The sequence below is a fragment of the Aspergillus oryzae genome, chromosome 6, assembly GCF_000184455.2.
Source record: "Aspergillus oryzae RIB40 DNA, chromosome 6".
Classification (NCBI taxonomy): domain Eukaryota; kingdom Fungi; phylum Ascomycota; class Eurotiomycetes; order Eurotiales; family Aspergillaceae; genus Aspergillus; species Aspergillus oryzae.
The window spans coordinates 2,674,128-2,691,663 of NC_036440.1; the positions used below are offsets into that span (position 1 = coordinate 2,674,128).

At 49.2% G+C, this 17,536-nt stretch overlaps 8 protein-coding genes across 8 annotated transcripts; 4 read left to right on the forward strand and 4 right to left on the reverse strand.

The window, feature by feature from the left end:
• Positions 1–898: 898 nt before the first annotated feature.
• AO090038000382 (uncharacterized protein) lies at positions 899–3,318 on the forward strand (the record flags this gene model as incomplete). Its single annotated transcript, XM_023238313.1, has 4 exons — positions 899–1,297; positions 1,366–2,725; positions 2,841–3,210; positions 3,282–3,318. The coding sequence occupies 4 exons, from the start codon at positions 899–901 to the stop codon at positions 3,316–3,318; spliced, it is 2,166 nt and encodes a 721-aa protein (XP_023093115.1).
• Positions 3,319–4,058: 740 nt separating this feature from the next.
• AO090038000381 (uncharacterized protein) lies at positions 4,059–4,455 on the forward strand (the record flags this gene model as incomplete). Its single annotated transcript, XM_001825258.1, has 2 exons — positions 4,059–4,264; positions 4,338–4,455. The coding sequence occupies 2 exons, from the start codon at positions 4,059–4,061 to the stop codon at positions 4,453–4,455; spliced, it is 324 nt and encodes a 107-aa protein (XP_001825310.1).
• Positions 4,456–4,943: 488 nt separating this feature from the next.
• Positions 4,944–5,866, forward strand: AO090038000380 (uncharacterized protein; the record flags this gene model as incomplete). Its single annotated transcript, XM_001825257.1, has 3 exons — positions 4,944–4,958; positions 5,012–5,244; positions 5,317–5,866. 3 exons carry the CDS (start codon positions 4,944–4,946, stop codon positions 5,864–5,866), a joined length of 798 nt encoding a protein of 265 aa, XP_001825309.1.
• A 1,194-nt stretch (positions 5,867–7,060) lies between these two features.
• Positions 7,061–9,704, reverse strand: AO090038000379 (uncharacterized protein; the record flags this gene model as incomplete). The annotated part of the gene is made up of 7 exons (XM_023238315.1): positions 7,061–7,215; positions 7,301–7,490; positions 7,547–7,936; positions 7,992–8,359; positions 8,428–8,539; positions 8,600–9,105; positions 9,200–9,704. The coding sequence occupies 7 exons, from the start codon at positions 9,702–9,704 to the stop codon at positions 7,061–7,063; spliced, it is 2,226 nt and encodes a 741-aa protein (XP_023093114.1).
• A 1,130-nt stretch (positions 9,705–10,834) lies between these two features.
• AO090038000378 (DNA-directed DNA polymerase IV) lies at positions 10,835–13,140 on the reverse strand (the record flags this gene model as incomplete). The annotated part of the gene is made up of 4 exons (XM_023238316.1): positions 10,835–12,016; positions 12,069–12,437; positions 12,488–12,806; positions 12,896–13,140. 4 exons carry the CDS (start codon positions 13,138–13,140, stop codon positions 10,835–10,837), a joined length of 2,115 nt encoding a protein of 704 aa, XP_023093113.1.
• Positions 13,141–13,459: 319 nt separating this feature from the next.
• Positions 13,460–14,637, forward strand: AO090038000377 (mitochondrial ATPase complex subunit ATP10; the record flags this gene model as incomplete). The annotated part of the gene is made up of 2 exons (XM_001825254.1): positions 13,460–13,875; positions 13,944–14,637. The coding sequence occupies 2 exons, from the start codon at positions 13,460–13,462 to the stop codon at positions 14,635–14,637; spliced, it is 1,110 nt and encodes a 369-aa protein (XP_001825306.1).
• Positions 14,638–14,990: 353 nt separating this feature from the next.
• AO090038000376 (putative vesicle transport v-SNARE protein Gos1) lies at positions 14,991–15,817 on the reverse strand (the record flags this gene model as incomplete). The annotated part of the gene is made up of 3 exons (XM_001825253.3): positions 14,991–15,494; positions 15,555–15,668; positions 15,752–15,817. The coding sequence occupies 3 exons, from the start codon at positions 15,815–15,817 to the stop codon at positions 14,991–14,993; spliced, it is 684 nt and encodes a 227-aa protein (XP_001825305.1).
• A 104-nt stretch (positions 15,818–15,921) lies between these two features.
• On the reverse strand, positions 15,922–16,941 carry AO090038000375 (uncharacterized protein; the record flags this gene model as incomplete). Its single annotated transcript, XM_023238317.1, has 2 exons — positions 15,922–15,962; positions 16,590–16,941. The coding sequence occupies 2 exons, from the start codon at positions 16,939–16,941 to the stop codon at positions 15,922–15,924; spliced, it is 393 nt and encodes a 130-aa protein (XP_023093112.1).
• Positions 16,942–17,536: the final 595 nt, after the last annotated feature.

Here is a 17,536-nt window from a genome sequence, read left to right on the forward strand (position 1 = left end):
CTCGAGTCGGTCAGGGTCAAAAACAACAAGAGCCAAAGAGAAGAATAAATAACACCACTAGTTAAAAAACTAAACAATAATACTAACTAATACCTTTTTGTTTTCTCCCTCGGGCCTGGTGGCTGCGTGTCACCTTTCTTCTTTCTTTCTTTCTTTTCTTTTCTTTTCTCTGTGTTGCCATCCATCGCCTTCTTATTGTTGTACTAATTACCTCTGTTATCTATTTCTTAGTTGTTAATCTTAATTCTTAATCCTAATAAACCTCGTCGCGCCTCGTTGCTTTTCTTTCTTTCTTTCAATTCCGTCTGCCCTGTCTCGCTTGATTGGGTTTGCATTGACCTTGGATTTGCTTTGCGACGGCAATTAAATCTCACCTCGAGTTATGAATTAAACTCATCCCTCCATTCCAGTGACGCGCAGTTCTAGCCCTTCTCCAGACTCGGGCACGTTCTCACCGATGACATTGCTTTAATTGGTGGTTTCTCTCGACCCGCGAACTAGATCAACCACACGCATCTGGGCTTACCTCTGAACCCCGTCGAGCACGAACCCCCAGATTTGACTTGGAAGCATGTTACACGGTTCCTCTACGGAGGATGCCCGGCATCACAGGCCGCCTCCACCGGCGATTCCACCGTCGCCGACTTTATCGAACCCGGATATGATCCTGCCGTTTGAAGGCGAGCGCGAATCCTCTACTCCTTCGCCGCCCTTCAATCTTCCTTCCTTGTCCCATCTCCAATCGTTCTACAACAACCGACCTTTTCCCCAAGACTACAATGGTAATGGCGCCCCCATGGCTTCTCACCGATCCCAGAAAAAGTCTTTCCCGCGTCACACTTGGCAACACGACGCTGTTGATGCGAGTCGTCGCCTGTCTGATATCGGAGAGGAAGATATGTCGTCAACCTCATCGGTAAGCGGATTTGGGCCCACCTTGGAGGTCACGCATAATCGCCGAATGGCGGGTTCACCGGCCTCGCAGCGCACGACAGAGGACACGGAGGCCAAGGATGCAGGAGGGCGCAGTAGCTCATCTAGTTCTACAATTAGTGGCGCTAGTGAGTCTTCCTCATCGGAGGGGGCCAAAAATCAACAGAGTGGACAGAGGGCCTCGCAAGAGGGTCGTGCTGCAGACCAGGACCATTTACTTGAAGCTGTTCGCATCATGAAGGAGAATTCTATTGGCAGAATGGTGGCGACTACTGAAGAAGGAGGCCCTGATGATGAACTATCGTCGGTAATTCTGAGTAGTGAAGCTGAAAGAATCCTGGAGAATGCAAAGAAACGGCTCACGGTATGTTAAGCAGAAGAACAGAGTGGGTTGCTACTTCATGGAACTTGAACTGATGTATATCGTTGTAGCTCATGGAAGGTAATCTGACTCGGGCTCGGTCTTCAATGCGGGCATCGCCATCACTTTCAGCGTCGCCAACACCGTCCCCTGGTCCCCAAGCAATGGGGCTGGGTCAACCAGTTGGCGGCTTGTATCAATCGATCTCCCGTGCGGATCGCAGAGCATCGACTCGTCCTCGTGCGACATATACCTCATCCCAGGACACTAGTAACAATCGTCATTCCCGGGTGTATAGCGAAACGCGTTTGCCGTCAGTAGACCAATCGAGTCTGCCAACTGTCGAACCAGACCTGTCCAGGTCCCTCAGTGCTCTAGGATCGAGCAGCGTCTCGAACTTCAACAATGATGAGCGAACATTCCGTTATGATCCAAGCAGAGCCTATCTTACGCACCGTGCCTCTGTGTCAAAACCGCACTCCGCTCGTGCTTCTCCCTCGAACTTGCAGGAAGACTGTTCTGGTTCACCTAGTGGGCTGGGCATCTCAGCGGAAGATACAGAGGATCATACCTTGGGCGCAGAAGATCTTCATTCGGTCTACCCTGTGTCTGATCCTCCATCTCGATCCCAGTCGCAGCTGCATGTGAGGGATCTCCAAGATCAGATGAAGGGTCTGCACATAAAGATCTCCAGTCTAAAAGTGAAAGCACAAGAGGACAACTTACGTCGACGTAGCTTGCAGAGTCTGCGGACTCCCAGTCCTTTCACGGCGGCAGATCAGTACTTCACCAATACAATGGAGTTAAGAGACAGTCAACTACGACCGAATGCGGGACGGAGTCCGGATCCTACTCAAGAGCCCCAACGTAGTGGAGAATACAAACACGCGCGAGATGGCAACGAGGCTGTCACTAGCCATTCCGGAAGCGAGATACCTAATGCGAATGCAAAACCCCCGCAACCAAAGGTCATCGAACCTGTGGACGAAGATGGGCGGTCGGTCATTGAGAGCCTGTATGAGGATGCAGAGGAAGGCGAATACAATTCCGACGACTCGTCTGACATTGATCGTGAAGCCCTGAGCGAGATCTTGCGCGAGCCTCTGGAGGAATATGACGACCTGGATGCATTTCCAGCGGTCCCAAATTCTGACTCTCGACCTCATGAAGAACGTGAAGATGCATTTGACTACGAGAATTTCATCCTTCACAGCGCCCTAGGCAATTATTCGGCTAGGTTAAGGCGAACAAGTAATGTCTCAACTTCGTCTGTCGAAACAACGCGGCCTATCCATGATCGTCCTCACGTCCGTCACTCTCGCACGAACAGCGGGGCATCCCTGTCCACCGTAGCATCGTACGAAACTGCAACTGAAGGAGACCATGACGACCTTGAGAGTGTCCTTTATTGGGACAGGAAATTTAATGATGGTGAGTCCACTAACTGCTGAAAGGTCAAACACACCGGAGACTAACAGGGGATCAGAATTACGTAGTAATCAGCGTTATACTTCTGAACCTGCTGCTGAAAAGCGGCACTCGACAGGGTCTGAGTCAGAGATGGGAACGCCTCGTGCGGTCCGAAGACAGCCGAACAGCCGGAGCAATGAGGAGGAATATCTTTCGACTCCCCGACAATCTATGACTGGGTCTGCAACTCCGACATCTCTGGTGTCCTCCCTTGTATCCACTGTGCGAGCGGCGTCTAGTCCCCACCCCAAGTCCGTGGCCAATGGCAACATGGGAATCAACGAGGATGACACGCGCCTCTTAGAGCAGTTGTTCAAGAGTTTGGGCGATGTTTGCATGGATCTTCAGACAATTACGACCTCCTCCGATCCAGATCCTAAGCGCGTGCGTCAATTGAGGCGGCGATTGGATGCTGCTCGCCGTGTGCTTGATGGAGAGCTCGATACGTAGGAGATTTCCCTGGGTGAATTACCTTATTTGCATGGGTTGGACATTCGATGCGTTGCATCGAAGATAGCTGGTCCCAAAGGCCCAGAGTTGACGGTGCTTTCTAGCGTTTCTTTCGCACGCGACAGTTGATCTACATGATTTCTTTTGATACTTGATACCCAGCTGTTGATATTCTCGAACGTTGTCTGTTTGTTCGATGCTGTACTTGTAATGTGTGTATATATATGCCATGTCCGACTTGTGAGAACCTTGCCGAGAAGCCATATTCGTGATTTCAAGTGTATCCTGCTTCGTTAAACCTCTCTGGACTACTACTAGTAGTAGTTAGTAGTCATCGAATTACCCATTTTGAAGATCGAATGAACTCCGGCGTTTCCCCCACCCAGCACGTGCCGACGCGACGGAACGCGATTTACTCATATTGAATTGATTTACGGAGTATCCCTTCTGTCCATGTTGCAGCGTCAGGCCGCATCCATTTCATTGTTTTATCATTGATTCATTTCATGTATTGCTTGGATTTCCTTAAGGTTGTTCTAAAGAACTTGTTCATCCTTCTACTTGTTGCCCCGCCTTCAGGGGGGTTATCTCCATCCCGCACTCAATTGCGCACAGATCAACATTAGCGATAAGCGGGATCGTGGCTGCAGCATATCGATAATATCAATTTTACGATTGCCGAGTTTGTTTGATCAACAGCAAGCGATCTTTTGCGCCGCGCGATTGAATCCTGTACTACTATTGGAGCGCGCATGACCTGTACACACCCCGTACTTGCAGCAGGGGAATAACGACATCAATCGCAAGACAGAACCACAAAAATAGAGAAAAAAGAAAAAGAAAAATGGCCCCACAACCATCCCGCCGTCTTCTCATTTTTCAGGAAGCTCGCAATCCCCAAAACACCGCCGAGGTCGTCTATCTCCCTGTCAACAAGCTGGGTCTTCCCATCTGCGGGCCTGGACCGGAACTCCCCTCGATTCTAGAGTTGCCGTTGCGCATTCTGAAGGCTTTCACAGATATCTTCAACCAGCCAAAGTATAAAGGATGGTATGTAGTCTACGTTATCTTTTTTGCCATACACCCGAAAGGCACAAAACCACAGTAATACTAATGGAAGTAGGGCTGTTATGGGCGCGGGACCTTACCATGATACCTCTGAAGAGGGTAAATACTACGCAGTAGTGTTAGAGCAAGTGCAAGGGCATTTGCAGTCCCCGGATTCGATAGTGGCTGTATGAAGAGACCGCGCCATTGTTTCTACTATGCTCTTCATATTGTATTATGACTGATGATGATGTGTTGACTTTGTTCTTATTGGGTTATTCCTCTTCTTTGTACAGTCCATTTGGTGAATGTCAGAGGGAATCGGATGTACTGCCATTTCTTTCTTATTGTTTCTCCCTTTCTGCCATTGGATGGACGAGTCAGTCATTCCACGACTGGTATTTTTTACTTCTCTCTGATATCCCGCTTACTGCTTCTATTCACTGGTGTTATTTCCCACAGTTTTCATTGGCTGTACCCACTTGGGTGAATCACAGATACCTAACTTTTTCAATGTCGCGGAGATGCCTACAAGGTGTTATTCACTGGTGTTGCTATCTCCATTTAATATAAATTCAGCTATTCCTCTATCTATTTCTCATAACAACAGTTCACCACGTGTTTTGTACTATGAATCTTGTGCTCTGAAAGAGGCCTGATTCAAAACTAATATAATAAAGCCATGTCGGGAATGACTGTGAGTCGATCTATCTTCCCATTTCATCAACAATATTAACTGACCGATTATAGTGCTCATATGCAGAAAAGTACTTCCTCCTCGACTTTGCGAAGACGAGCGGTGGGTACGAACCCATAGGATTTCCTCTCCAATTATCCGAAGCATCCCATATCATTAAGATGGCTCTCGCCGGCGAGAGTAGACCGTCCTCGTCCTCCCCTCTTGCTGATGAAATCGTTTTCTTCGAAGACTCCGTGCTCATGCAAACAATTGCTAATATAATATCGTATGCCACTAAAAGCTAGTAAGCTATCTCCCCTATAACACTATCTTCGCTCTACATACCATGATAGTATACTAACAAAATGGACCACAGCGCATACGTCAAAAGCTACAACGACACTAAACACAAGGGCTACCACGCCATAGTCGTAGCCACAGACGGCCCTCATATCTGCGCCAACAACATTGTTCCCCAGCTCCTCACCAGCGCCAATCCCATCCAAACCCTCTGCGCCCATAACCCCAAGGGCCCAGTTCTTATATATTCAGAGGATCCGTCGAACGAGTATCTCAAAGATCTAACAACAGCCTGCGAACGATATAACGTACATATCCTTCTCCTGAGCACCAATATATTCGATAACCAAGCGTTCGACACCAGTTTCTTCGATCAGCCGGCTTCCATGCTCACCCTTCCTTGCAAAGAGAGCACCAATAGCCAATCCGCCAAGAGACCAATACCTTCAGTTGGACCATCTATGCCTCAGAATAATCAAGACCTAATTAAACCCGAGAATAATGAAATGACCGTGACCCTACGGGATGTCCTACTTCACACCCCTGTGCAATCACCTAAAGATAACGGTTCGCCCCATTCCCGGGATAAATATGCAACAGACACTGAAAGGGACACAGTTGAGTGACATTTGCACAGCAACGTTGCCAATTGGCAGTTAATAGGCGCTGATAACCGTCACAAGAAATGACCAGAAGGTGCTGATTGTCTTTGATCTTTGTTGTAGCTCGGATATGCTTTGGTTCTGTTCTTCTGATGTTTTGATATTCTATTCCACTTCTTGATTATATTTAAAAAATTTAATCTTCCCGGTGTTTTGGAAACTAGGGTATGAAGGCCGTTCACTTCTATCCTACTATCAGACTCTCCTCTACGAGGCCTACACTGACTTCCTGGATGTTACCATGAGACTGTACAGCATTATCGTCTGAAACTTGGATGTAATTGTACTGGGACTACATGCGTCCGCTTTTTTGGCCGCTTTCCCATATTATCATTCTCACTAGACATCCCAAAGTAGGGGATTTATAGTGTTATTCATACGCGGACCCTCCTCACCTTGGCGATATACAGGTATAAGACCACTATAGCTATCCTTGTTATCTTCAGTTACATTGTTCCATTTCATGCCAACGAACTTAGAGCCTCGTCTTGGGGGTGCCAGTGGTAGCCTCTTCACCTCTAATTTATTCTAACTTCCAAGTTTTCTAACTTGTAAACCAGATAGGTCCATGCCACCTTTCGCTTGTCTATGCATCACCTATTATACCTATTCACTTTGAAAGAAGCTATAAGTGTGACTAGGTTTTCAAAGGAAAGATAGCTACATTGTAGTACACAGTGCTTACTATATACTTTGTTATACTTTAGACCTTCTGTGCTTAGATTCACTATGCCGAGAGTTTAGGGTTTGTCTGCGCGATATTCAGAGAAGGGCAAAGGTACTAGTAGTCAACCTCTGCTCGATATATGCTTGCTCTATACTTAATACCATATTTACTCTTCACTCTGATTCCCAAGACCCTTATTTCTCATTCGAGATTCCGCCCTGCTTGGTAGGGGGGGGGATGATTATTATTTTCCATTTATGGCTAGGACTAGAAATCATGGGGACTCATGCATCGATACGGGGAAGAAACGGGATCTGTAGATTACACTTGGGTGCTCGGTTTCAAATAGAAGGTTAGAAAAGAAAAGAAAGAAAAGAAAAGGAGGAAAAAAATCGAAAACCCCATAAATGCCCTTTTTCAGCAAGCTAATTTCATTGCAAAACCCTCCTTCAGACCCAGTCAAGTACAGTACCTATCTCGAAAAGCCGACTTCAATCAATCTTTTCAAAGTCATTGGTTCGTTTGGTTTCATCAGTCACAGTTTGTGGACCAGCGCAAATCATGTGTAAACGTTCGTAGGTGGCAACAGTTTTGCTCCGTAGCGGAGATCGAGGGAGCGAGAGTCGTTGGGATCGAAGACAGCCGCCTGTCGTTGTTCAAGGTACAGAGCTGTTTTTTTGTCTGTAAGCTAAGGCTCTGCGGCTCAGGCACAGGGTGTATGGTAAACTCACGGGAAACTTTGATCATATCGAACCAGCGAGCTGCGTTCATGTCGCTACCGTCCACCGCCTTCAAGATACCATTGTCGGGGCGTGGAGTTGCCTTGGGCGGCAGGCTGCGCATCTTCAGTAGCATATGCAGAATATCAGAGAAGCGATCGCCTTGGCTTGCGTAGTAAGGTGGACGTTTGTCCAAAGGCCACTATGATGCGTTAGAAAACAATGCAATCCACGAATCAGAGCTCAGAAGACACTTACGCGCTGTGCAAACGCCTCGTCTTCCCAAGAGCGGAACAACCAGCAGGTTCTCTCCACGCAGTTCAAGAGGATGAGGGCAACCAAGAAAGTTTCAAACCAGCCACTCTGCTGACGCTGAAGCAGGCGCCGTTCGAGGTCGTTCATCACCGATTTGCTCAGTTGCGAGGCACGCTTCTCAGTTGCTGCGCGCAGCTGGCTACACAGGAGTGCGTAAGACTCAGCGTTAGTGACCTCGTCGATCGGCATGCGTCCATCATCCGATGGCTGCGCGAGAGCGTGCATCGAAGTAGGAGGAAGAGTAGGGTTGCAGAATGTTCTCCAACGCAAATCTGAGTCGACCAGGATGTGGGTAGCAACCCAGAGCTCCAGCACCCGCTCCAGTAGAATATCCTGTAGCCATTTAGCCTGTGCTTCGTCAAGCGGCAGTGTGGGCAAAGATATATACCTTCTTCTGCTGACTCAACTCTGAGGCAAGCAGCAGAGTGGGCCTCATGACCTCAGAAGCTTCTCTCTCGTAGAAGAAAGATGCGGTCTTTTTGATGTACATCTCCAGCTTTCCAGGCAAATCGTCTGCATCGCTGTCGAGCAAGTAGAGCTCGTGAAGAGGTCCTTGGAATTGCGTGTCGTCTCCAAGGCCCTGAAGTTGGGGATCAAGCGTCGAGGTAGATGGCTTGTGGCCCTGGAGCGCACTAAAGGTGACATACACCATGCTCTCTTCAAAGTGGGTAACCTCAATACGGCCGGCATAATGCTCAAACTTGACTTGGTTTCGGATACCGCTTACGTCGTGATATGCCAGGGTGGCGTGCAAATCTAGGCGGTCAGTCACCCAACACAAACTAAAAGCAAGGTGAGGGAAAAAAAAAAAAAAAAAAACTTACTTGCATTGTACAGTTCAAACTCTTCCGCGATGCGCGTCCGAATACAAGGATGCTTCCATAACCGCGCGCTTTCTACACTGGCACAGGTAGTGCAAGGACTATCACCGGAACACTAAAGAATGATCAGTGTTGCGCCCCCAAAAAAACACACAAAGATTAAGGGTAACTGTACAGGCTTCTTGAGCATGCGGCAACGGATACACGCGCCGCGCTTTCTAACCTCCTGAACCTCCCTACGTCTGGCCGCAGAAAAACGCCCGCGTACCTTCGGCTTGGCCGGTTTGGTCGAGTTACCAAATTCATTTACGAAGCCCTTCGCCTGTGAGTTGGGATTCATCGCGATAGGACGTGGGAAAGCAGCAGCCCGCTGCGTCGCAGCGGTAAGTGTAGGGTCATGTTCATGGAGACTGTCAAATAGGAGCTGTTCCTGAGTGGAGAGCTGTTGATTCCATGCGCCCACTTTGGGCAAGCCATCGACGATGTCATGGTCCAACGGCATTCCTTGTGGCACCATCTCGCTAGCAGAGGCGGCGATCATGGAAAGTTGCGACTGACGAGCATTGGAGGTGGGGTCAGGTGTCAGCGAAGCTTCCGCCAGCGGAGGAGACGCGGACGGAGGTTGATCTTGCGAAGCATTGGGGAGGGAAGGAAGTGTTGCGTTAGAGCCCTGGGGAGTTCCTACAAAAACGATTGTGGTTAGTGCGACACCAATGAAACCGATGAAGCCAACATCAAACAAAGAGAATGAAGACAAGGGACGAAATCAGCTTACCAGGTGGCTTCACGTCTTCCTCGACGTGCTCTGCCTGCGGATGGCCCTGAAAGCCCTCGGCTTCAAGCGCAGGGTCGACAACAACCGTCTTGCCACCGACAGTAACCGATTGAGTATATGCAGGGCCGCCTCGTTTGGTCTGGTCGGACGCGCCCACTTGCCTTGAGGCCTCAGCTAGGACATTCAGGCCATCGAAATTCTGGCGAGTGGTGAAAGGTAGATCCGACCCTTTTCCTTTGTTCTGGCCCGCGACATTCGGGTCTTTGTTCTGGTCGCCGTCGGCGAGATCGGGAAGTTCGTGGAGGCGCAACAGGACGCGTTGACGGTCTCGCAGCGGGATGGCTTGACACTTTTTGACGAGATGGTTGGTTAAACTGTCGATGCGACCTTTGGGAAATTTCTCTCCGCAGGCCTTGCATGTGTGCTGGTAACGGTTACTGGCATCCTCGAGTTTCTGGCCTCGAATGAAGAACTCGAGGATCAGCTGGTTCGGTTTGCGACCCATGACGGGTGAGTGAGACGGGCAACACAAGGACTCGACAGGAAGGGTCGGGAGCCAGAGGCGTCGAGTATTCCCAGGGCCAGAGGTCCCGATGGGGATAATTAGGTCACGCTCAACCTTACAGTGGGATTAAAAGCGACAGCAGAATACAAATGGTGGATCGAATCGCGCGCACAAAGGAGGACGAGGGGTGGTTTGGTCGGGACGGCAAAATACCAGTGGGCCACAAAGCACACGAAAAACAACAACCACCCGCGTGTGTCGCGGATGTGACAATGACGATGGGCCGAATTGCAGGCGATTCACCGGCCACCAGACGATTGAGAACGGCAGAATAACAGCTGTGATGGGGAGTGCGATAAGGTGGAGAGACAGGAAGAGTGGGATGGAGGAGGAATAATTGTTGGAAGCAACGGCAAAACGATGACTTTTGCACTTTTCCACAGGCGGTCTGACGGATGCCGCCCTCAGTGTTCTATTGCATGCGCTTCACCGCATGAAAGGCGGTGATGAGATCGGTGACAGGGGTGGAAATGATGTCTTGTTTTATTTTTTTTTATTTTTTATTTCAATTTTATGAATACGTTTGGGGTGTGACCTCACGGGATGAACTGGATTCACGCGTGACTTTCGATTCAACTCACAGTCTTTTTCGCCACCCTACCAAGTGGTGAAGGTCTTAACCCTCGTTTATTGAGCCTCCCTCTGGCATGTTCAAAAGTCGCCAAGTTCCTGTCCTACCCTGGGCCACACAAAAGATACCTCTGAAAGCTTACGGAAAGGTTACTCCCGTACAATAAATACATCCGAATTGTTCTCTATTTACCGCTTCTGGCTTCAGCCCTTACAGCAACACCATCATCATGATGATCCAGACCACTTGAGCCAGCGTCATACTTAGTCTTCCATATCTACTCCATAAAAAACCTTGTAACATTCCTGCAGTGACACTACAGCGAATTCATGCAAGATGAGAAGTCGGTCTGGAAGCGGAACAGCGAAAGTATATATCTAAAGCTATTAAAAAAGTACTAGTTAATGCGTCAAATGTTATCTGTCATTAAGCATACTCCCAAAAAGCCATTACCGGTTCCCAGAAAAACGAACAAAACCCAAAAAAAAGCCCGGGCACGTCAGCATATACGATGTTCGGGAGGACGCCATGGAACTCCCAGAATTTCGAAAATACGTCGCTCGTCGCGACCCTCGAGCAGCCGACCGGTATTCAACTTCACCCGCTGTGGCCCTCGCAGTACATCCGTATATAGTCCGCGCTGATTCAAACGCATGCCTTTCTTGCTAGCCAATAGCCTCATGCTTCGATTGAAAATGTCATTCCCAGTAAAGTAAATCAGTGCAGCGCCAATCTCCGAGCCTGGCACGAAAAGAAGATCGATCCGTCGCCAGATCTGGCCGCCTGGAGCTAGAGATGCGCCATGCCATTTAGACCCATCCCCTCGCGACGTAATCGCCAAACTGGCCTGCAAGAAGCCCCGTTTGAAGAGTTTCGGGACCACCGCATCGATCATTAGGGCACGAATCTGCTCAATCGTAGCATCCGGTTTGGTGATTAGCAGATCGATGTCTCCGCAGTCAGCAGCGCCACGTCGGTAAGACCCAGCGATGATGACCTGCATTCCAGGGTCAGCCTTTTGCACGACCCTTTTGACGATCTCTCCATGTGTCTCTACTTCCTTTCGCGGGATCCGTTGGGAGAAATCATGGTAATGATCGACACCGATCTCCTGCTGAGGAGTCAGAGACGCTTTAGTCCTTAGGTCCTCTAGTGATCTGTAGCCTTGAGCAAGCCACCTCGAGGCCTGTGAAATCCCAGCTCCGTAAACGCCCAAGAACTCCTGAAGTATGATATCCTCGCGTGTAAGATTGGTATTTTCCAAGCGGCGGAGCCGGTTTGTGCACACAATTTCCTCGATTTTATCCGCCAAGCGCGGTCCTACTCCTGGGATAGCGAGTGCCTGCGATTTCGTGAGGATCTTCTTTGGCTGCCTTCGAAGAGCGGAGATGACTTTGCGATAGGCAAGCGTGCGCCAGTGGTCATCAGTCCTTGCATAGTAGTCCAGCATTTGCTGAAGGACATCAATAGTCCGCCTGTTGGGATTCTCAGAATTCGACTTCGGATCATGCTTTTGCACGCAAGCAAATTTTTGCTGCCAATCATTATTTCCTTCGTTATCCCGTCCCGAGCTTCTTTTTCTCTTTCGCGTGTTTGGCTGGCAGTCCGATTCTTCGGAAGTTCCCAGGTCGGCCTCTTCAGTTACATGTTCATCATCAAAGGAATCCAGTGGGTCCAAAGGCTGTATCAATGCTCAGTATACGCTTTTGTAAATGAAAATAGATTGGTCGTACCAAGTCATTTACAGCTTTGGCTTCATCAATCATGTCATCCAGGGCATCTCGCTCACGAAGTGGCTCAGAGACCACCTCCTTATGTGCCTCGTCTGAGAAATCATTGACCCTTTGTGTATCGGGGGGGTATTCCGAGTCGTCTTCGCTTTCAGATGACTGAGACTGAGTTTCAAGCTGTCGCTTTTGTCTGCCGGCTGGCTTCAATGGTAAAGACTCATCCGAGGGTTCGTTTTGCTGGGACACCTCCTTTGCTTTTGAGACAACCGGCATCCCATTTATTCGGAATCGCACATGAGATGTACTTAAGACTGTTCGGAACTTGATGCATTCCGAAGGATAACTCTCATCTAGGAGGGCAATGTTCGGCTTCTTCGAAGTCAGTAGGTGGGACAAGTAAAAACACCATGCCCTAGACTAACCGGAAACGTCTCCAAACAAAGATGCTTCAGGACCTCCTGGAAAGCTAGACCTTTGTCAACTATTACATGTGTGACATTATCACCCCAAGTGCGAGCCCAGAGAGCACCATACTCCTGCGCTCGCTGGATGCGCAGCCGCCGCAAAGGCGAAACATCGCTATTCGGGAAGAAGACTGAAAGACCAGTCAGCATAATGAAGACTATATGGTGAGGCTCAAACGAAGCGAAACTGATCACTGACAGAATACGAGGCCCTTGAAGATTTGATGCTGTTCCGGAACTATTTTGGTAGTAGATGATCGTTTTTTCTTGCCGTCGACTTTATTCTTCTTCAGAGCCATGATCTTTGATCCTTTCACAGTAGGATCTTGTACATCTTCAACGACAATTATAGACGTGTTTACGCACTTTCTTTGGACCGTGACATCAAGTGAAGGTGACTGTAAAGCGGAAGTTGCTCCCAATGCACCTAATTTCTGCACAGGTGAATCGGAAAGAGCAGGTTCGTCTTGGTGAACAGGTTCAACATAGTCTTCCGCCAGTGCTATAATCTGAGAAAGCCCCTCGGCGTCGTCACCCGAGTCATCCAACAAAGCATCTAGCCTCTCGAGTCCTTGGAAAAAGGTCTCTTTGTCCGAGATGCTCTGCACCATCTCCGGGCTCATATAAGGTCGATGTCATGTCCTCCAAAATCTGTAGAGCCATGGATGAATCCCGAACCTGCCCAGCAGGTGACGCTATATATACGTATATTACCAGTACTTCACAGCAGGTGGTCGGTGACAGGGAATACTATGCAAAAAACACGCCGGAAGGCAACCACGCGCCGGGAGAGACACGAAAATGCCGCCTAGTCACGGGATTGTGGGCTTTCAATTTAACTTTCCGAAAGGTAAGCATGTGGATCTTTCTTAGCAGATAGACCGAGTCTACGACCACCGCTGTTGAAATTGACATTGTTCGTCAGTCAGAATGTGGAAGCGATCTATGCTCCTGTCATCTTTCACAGAGGCCACTCTGCTCCAGGGTGGTCGCTGTCTCAGCTGCCAGTTCCGCAATGCCGCTGCCATTTCAACTATTCGACTAAAGCCGGCGCTGCGGTACTACGCCAGCAGCAGCAACAACGATAAAGCAGCAAAGACAGCTGTACCCAATCCAACGGCGAATAATAAGGTCCAATTTAAGCAGAACCCATCCCCGTTATCAGGTCCTTCTGCAGCCCCCCAACCCGGCGACGATGACTTCGTTCCCCCGACTCTCGACCGTCCAATTGGTTCGGTGATTCCTCCGCAAGAAGGACAAAATACCGGTATTGATTCGCGAACTCTCCGGCAAAGACGAGACGATTTTGTCAATTATGATAGACACCTGGAGCGTCGCAAAGAGCTGTACGAACATCTTTAGCCTTTCAAGTAGTCTAAACCCAGGTACTGATGCAACTATGCGCACCACACAGAACAAGACAAGTCGCAAAGCCATATTTCCGAGAATGGTCGAACCTCCGCCATCACGAAGGAAAGACCTTCTACTCCGGTCCCCGGTTATTCAAACGAGATAAGGCGCTCTACTTCCCCAACATGCACGGTACCACACTCGCATCGCCCAAGGAACCGCAAGATACCACCACGCAGCTTCGGGGCAGGATTTCTGTGGTGACCCTTTTCTCCAGTGTTTGGGCGGAAACACAAGTCGCGACTTTTACTGGTCCCGAACAGAATCCAGGCCTCCATGAGGCGCTCAAGAGCGGTGGCGATATGGTTCAGAAGGTGGATATCAACTTAGAAGAGAATGCCCTCAAAGCATGGCTGGTTCGCAGATTTATGTGGCGGATGCGGAACAAGTTACCTGAACAGCAACACAGGCGCTACTTCCTAGTTCGCAAAGGTGTCACGGAGGGCGTTAAGGAGTCCATCGGGATGATGAACAGCAAGGTTGGATATGTTTATCTGTTGGATGAAAACTGTCGCATTCGGTGGGCAGGAAGCGGGCCCGCGGAGGAACATGAGCTCGAGGCACTTAACAACGGAATTCGGAAACTGATTCAAGAGAAGAAGGTCAGTATGGAGTCTGAGTTACCGGCCTCAGAGTGGGGAAGGAAGAGTCAAAATGAGTCGGCAGCTCAAAAGCCCCGGGTTGTCATGAGACCTTGAGGGGCATAAATAGCCATCATGTATATACATATGTATCATATTACGGATTACCCCATTCACTTCCACCGTGCTCAGCCACAGCCTAATGTACGACACAGGTCAGCACCTTGGTCGACGGATGTAGATCCATGATAACTATGATTTGGGTCGTCCCTGTACATCAAACAAATCATATAAGAAACCAAACCTCGGGACCCACGAATTAACATTTCCTGTATAGCAGAAGTAAGAAGTGCCCCAATCCCATAACGCCCTCACACTATAGACAACAGTAAATAAATGACAAAGAAACAAGACAATCACACCGCTAAAGTAGAGATCTGACAGCAAGCTAAAGCGGAACCAACATGCACTTATCGGAAAAAAAGCAGCATCAAAAAGCAGAACCCGATAAAGGCCCCCAAGATAAGCGCATCTCGCCTCCGCTTCGACCCAATCTTCCCGATCAACGCATTCATCCCGGGCACCTGACTAGCGGCTCCAACAATACGCCGATTAATACTGGCCAGCGTCTCGCGCTGAAGCCCAAAGTTTTCGTTGATGGCGTATGCTTGGCTCAAAACGCCGTCTATCACATTGTGGCTTTGGTCGATCCGACCCCGCTCCTCGAGCATGTAGTCGGCTTCGGCGGCAGCGGGATTCGACGCCCGATAGGCATCTATATCGGAGCGGACATTCGTGAGTAGATTTGCGCGGTCGCGAGATTCTGCGATGGCGGATGTGAGACGTTGAAGTTCGCGGCGGTGGTCTTGGAGGACTTCACGATGGCGGGCGAGGTTGTTCTGTTTCAGGGCAGAGGAGGTCAGGGTGGCTTCGGAGTCGAGTAGACGGGCGAGTTGGGAGACGAGGGATTGACGCTGGGATGGAAGTTAGTGAGACGTTTTGTCGGGAAAAGGATGGCCTAGTTGAGAGTGTACCTTTTCGAGTAATTCTTTTAATTGTGATTCCAGGCGGATTTCTTCTTCAGATGGGTCCGGGGGGAGTTTTGTCATCGACGCATATTGCGAGTAGGAGTGGAACAGGCTTTCAGTCTATAAATGATAGGAGTTAGCATGTTACTCTTATGTTCACTGATACAGTCTTCAGGACTCCTCTGGGTTGAATCAGTCCATACCTGAGTCTCGAGAGAGCGGGCTTGCTGCCGGAGCTGAGCCCACCCGGTACCTGTTGAGGCAGCCATGGAGTAGTGGGTATAGAAGTATATGAGGTTAAGGTGAAGATAAAGAGTATTAGGATCTCGAATGAATCAATAAACAGAGAGGTCAAGGAATATAATTTCCCAAATTAGGCTAAGAAGATCTTCAACCGTCCCAAGAAACCCCCGACTAAAAGCACAGTGAGTATTAAAGAGACCGACCAGCGGGAAACGAAAGGCAAAGGCATCACCCAAAAGCATCCGCGGCTGCCATCACCAAGTCCGGTAAGGCGGAGGCGGAGGCGGCGTCATCACCGGGCACCAGCCACAGTTGCATCACGTGCCCGCTTACGGCGGCGCACCACACGCAAGAAAAAAATAACCCTAGTCCCACAACGACACATCCCAAATTGACCCGGTCCATCTTCAATCCTCTCGTCGACAACCGCACGACACGACAATACCGCCCACCATGGTATGTTGCGCAGCGCCAGGATGATAACGATGCTGGTGAATTTTTCGCGTTCGAATTAATGGGTTGCTAATGGTTTCGTCGATAGTCTTCCAAGGTCAAGGCTGGTCAGCTCTGGGGAAAGAACAAGGATGATCTCACCAAGCAGCTGGAGGAGCTGAAGCAGGAGCTCAGCCAGCTCCGCGTCCAGAAGATCACTGGCGGTGCCTCGTCGAAGACCCAGAGAATGTGCGTTTGAAAATTGCTTTTTCTTTTTCGAAATCCCTATTTGCACCTGGTTACGCCAATACCCAAAAGAATATGTGCGCTAGATAGAAGTGGAGGGAAAGGAGGGAAAGATTTTACATCTACTGCGAAAAGAGGAGGGACTGCAACGACAGCGCAAAATTCTTTTTGGACAACCACAACGGGAAAACGGAAGCAGACCAGAAAATGCTGATTGTGAATTTGTTACAGCCACGACGTCCGCAAGTCGATTGCTCGTGTCCACACCGTCATCAACGCCAACCAGCGCGCTCAGCTCCGCTTGTTCTACAAGAACAAGAAGTACCTCCCTCTCGACCTTCGCCCCAAGCTTACCCGTGATCTCCGTCGCCGCCTTACCAAGCACGAGGCCTCCCTCAAGACCGAGAGACAGAAGAAGCGCGAGATCCACTTCCCCCAGCGCAAGTTCGCTGTTAAGGTATGAGGCAGTCATCTTCCCGACCACGCTCGCATCTGGGAAGACCCTTCTCTACGGAAAAGTGAACCAGTACTGATCGGTTGTTCGAACAGGCTTAAATGAAGTCGGGTCGTGTCTGGATTTAGATGGAGTTCCGGGAACGTCGTTATAAAGATGACGGGTTGGACCACCTTGTGTGGGTCGGTTGCACCAAAAACGTCTTTTAAAAGAAATTGATTATGTATCTTAGAAAAAGATGCAAGTCGATATTAAATGAAGGCTTTACTTGACATGACAATGATAATGCACGACTTCCGACCGTGATGTGACGAGTTCCTTAGAATCCGGCAATCCAATTCCTTAGGGGCGAGAAGGGGTCTTTCCTAGTCGATACTCGTTTCCATTCAGTACCATATCTGCTTAATAGGAATTCTATGGTGTTGTTGCGAGGAACAAGTCCAGACAGATGAAGTTTCGGGTTCAGGATTCTGCGCTATCATCGTATTCATACACACACCCACGTAGTCCTCGGACCTCTATTAGACTGGTCCTCATGCCCCCAGATAACACCCTTTGTTAATCGAGATATCTCACGTTTTTTGAAAAATTTCCCACAATTATGATAGCCTTG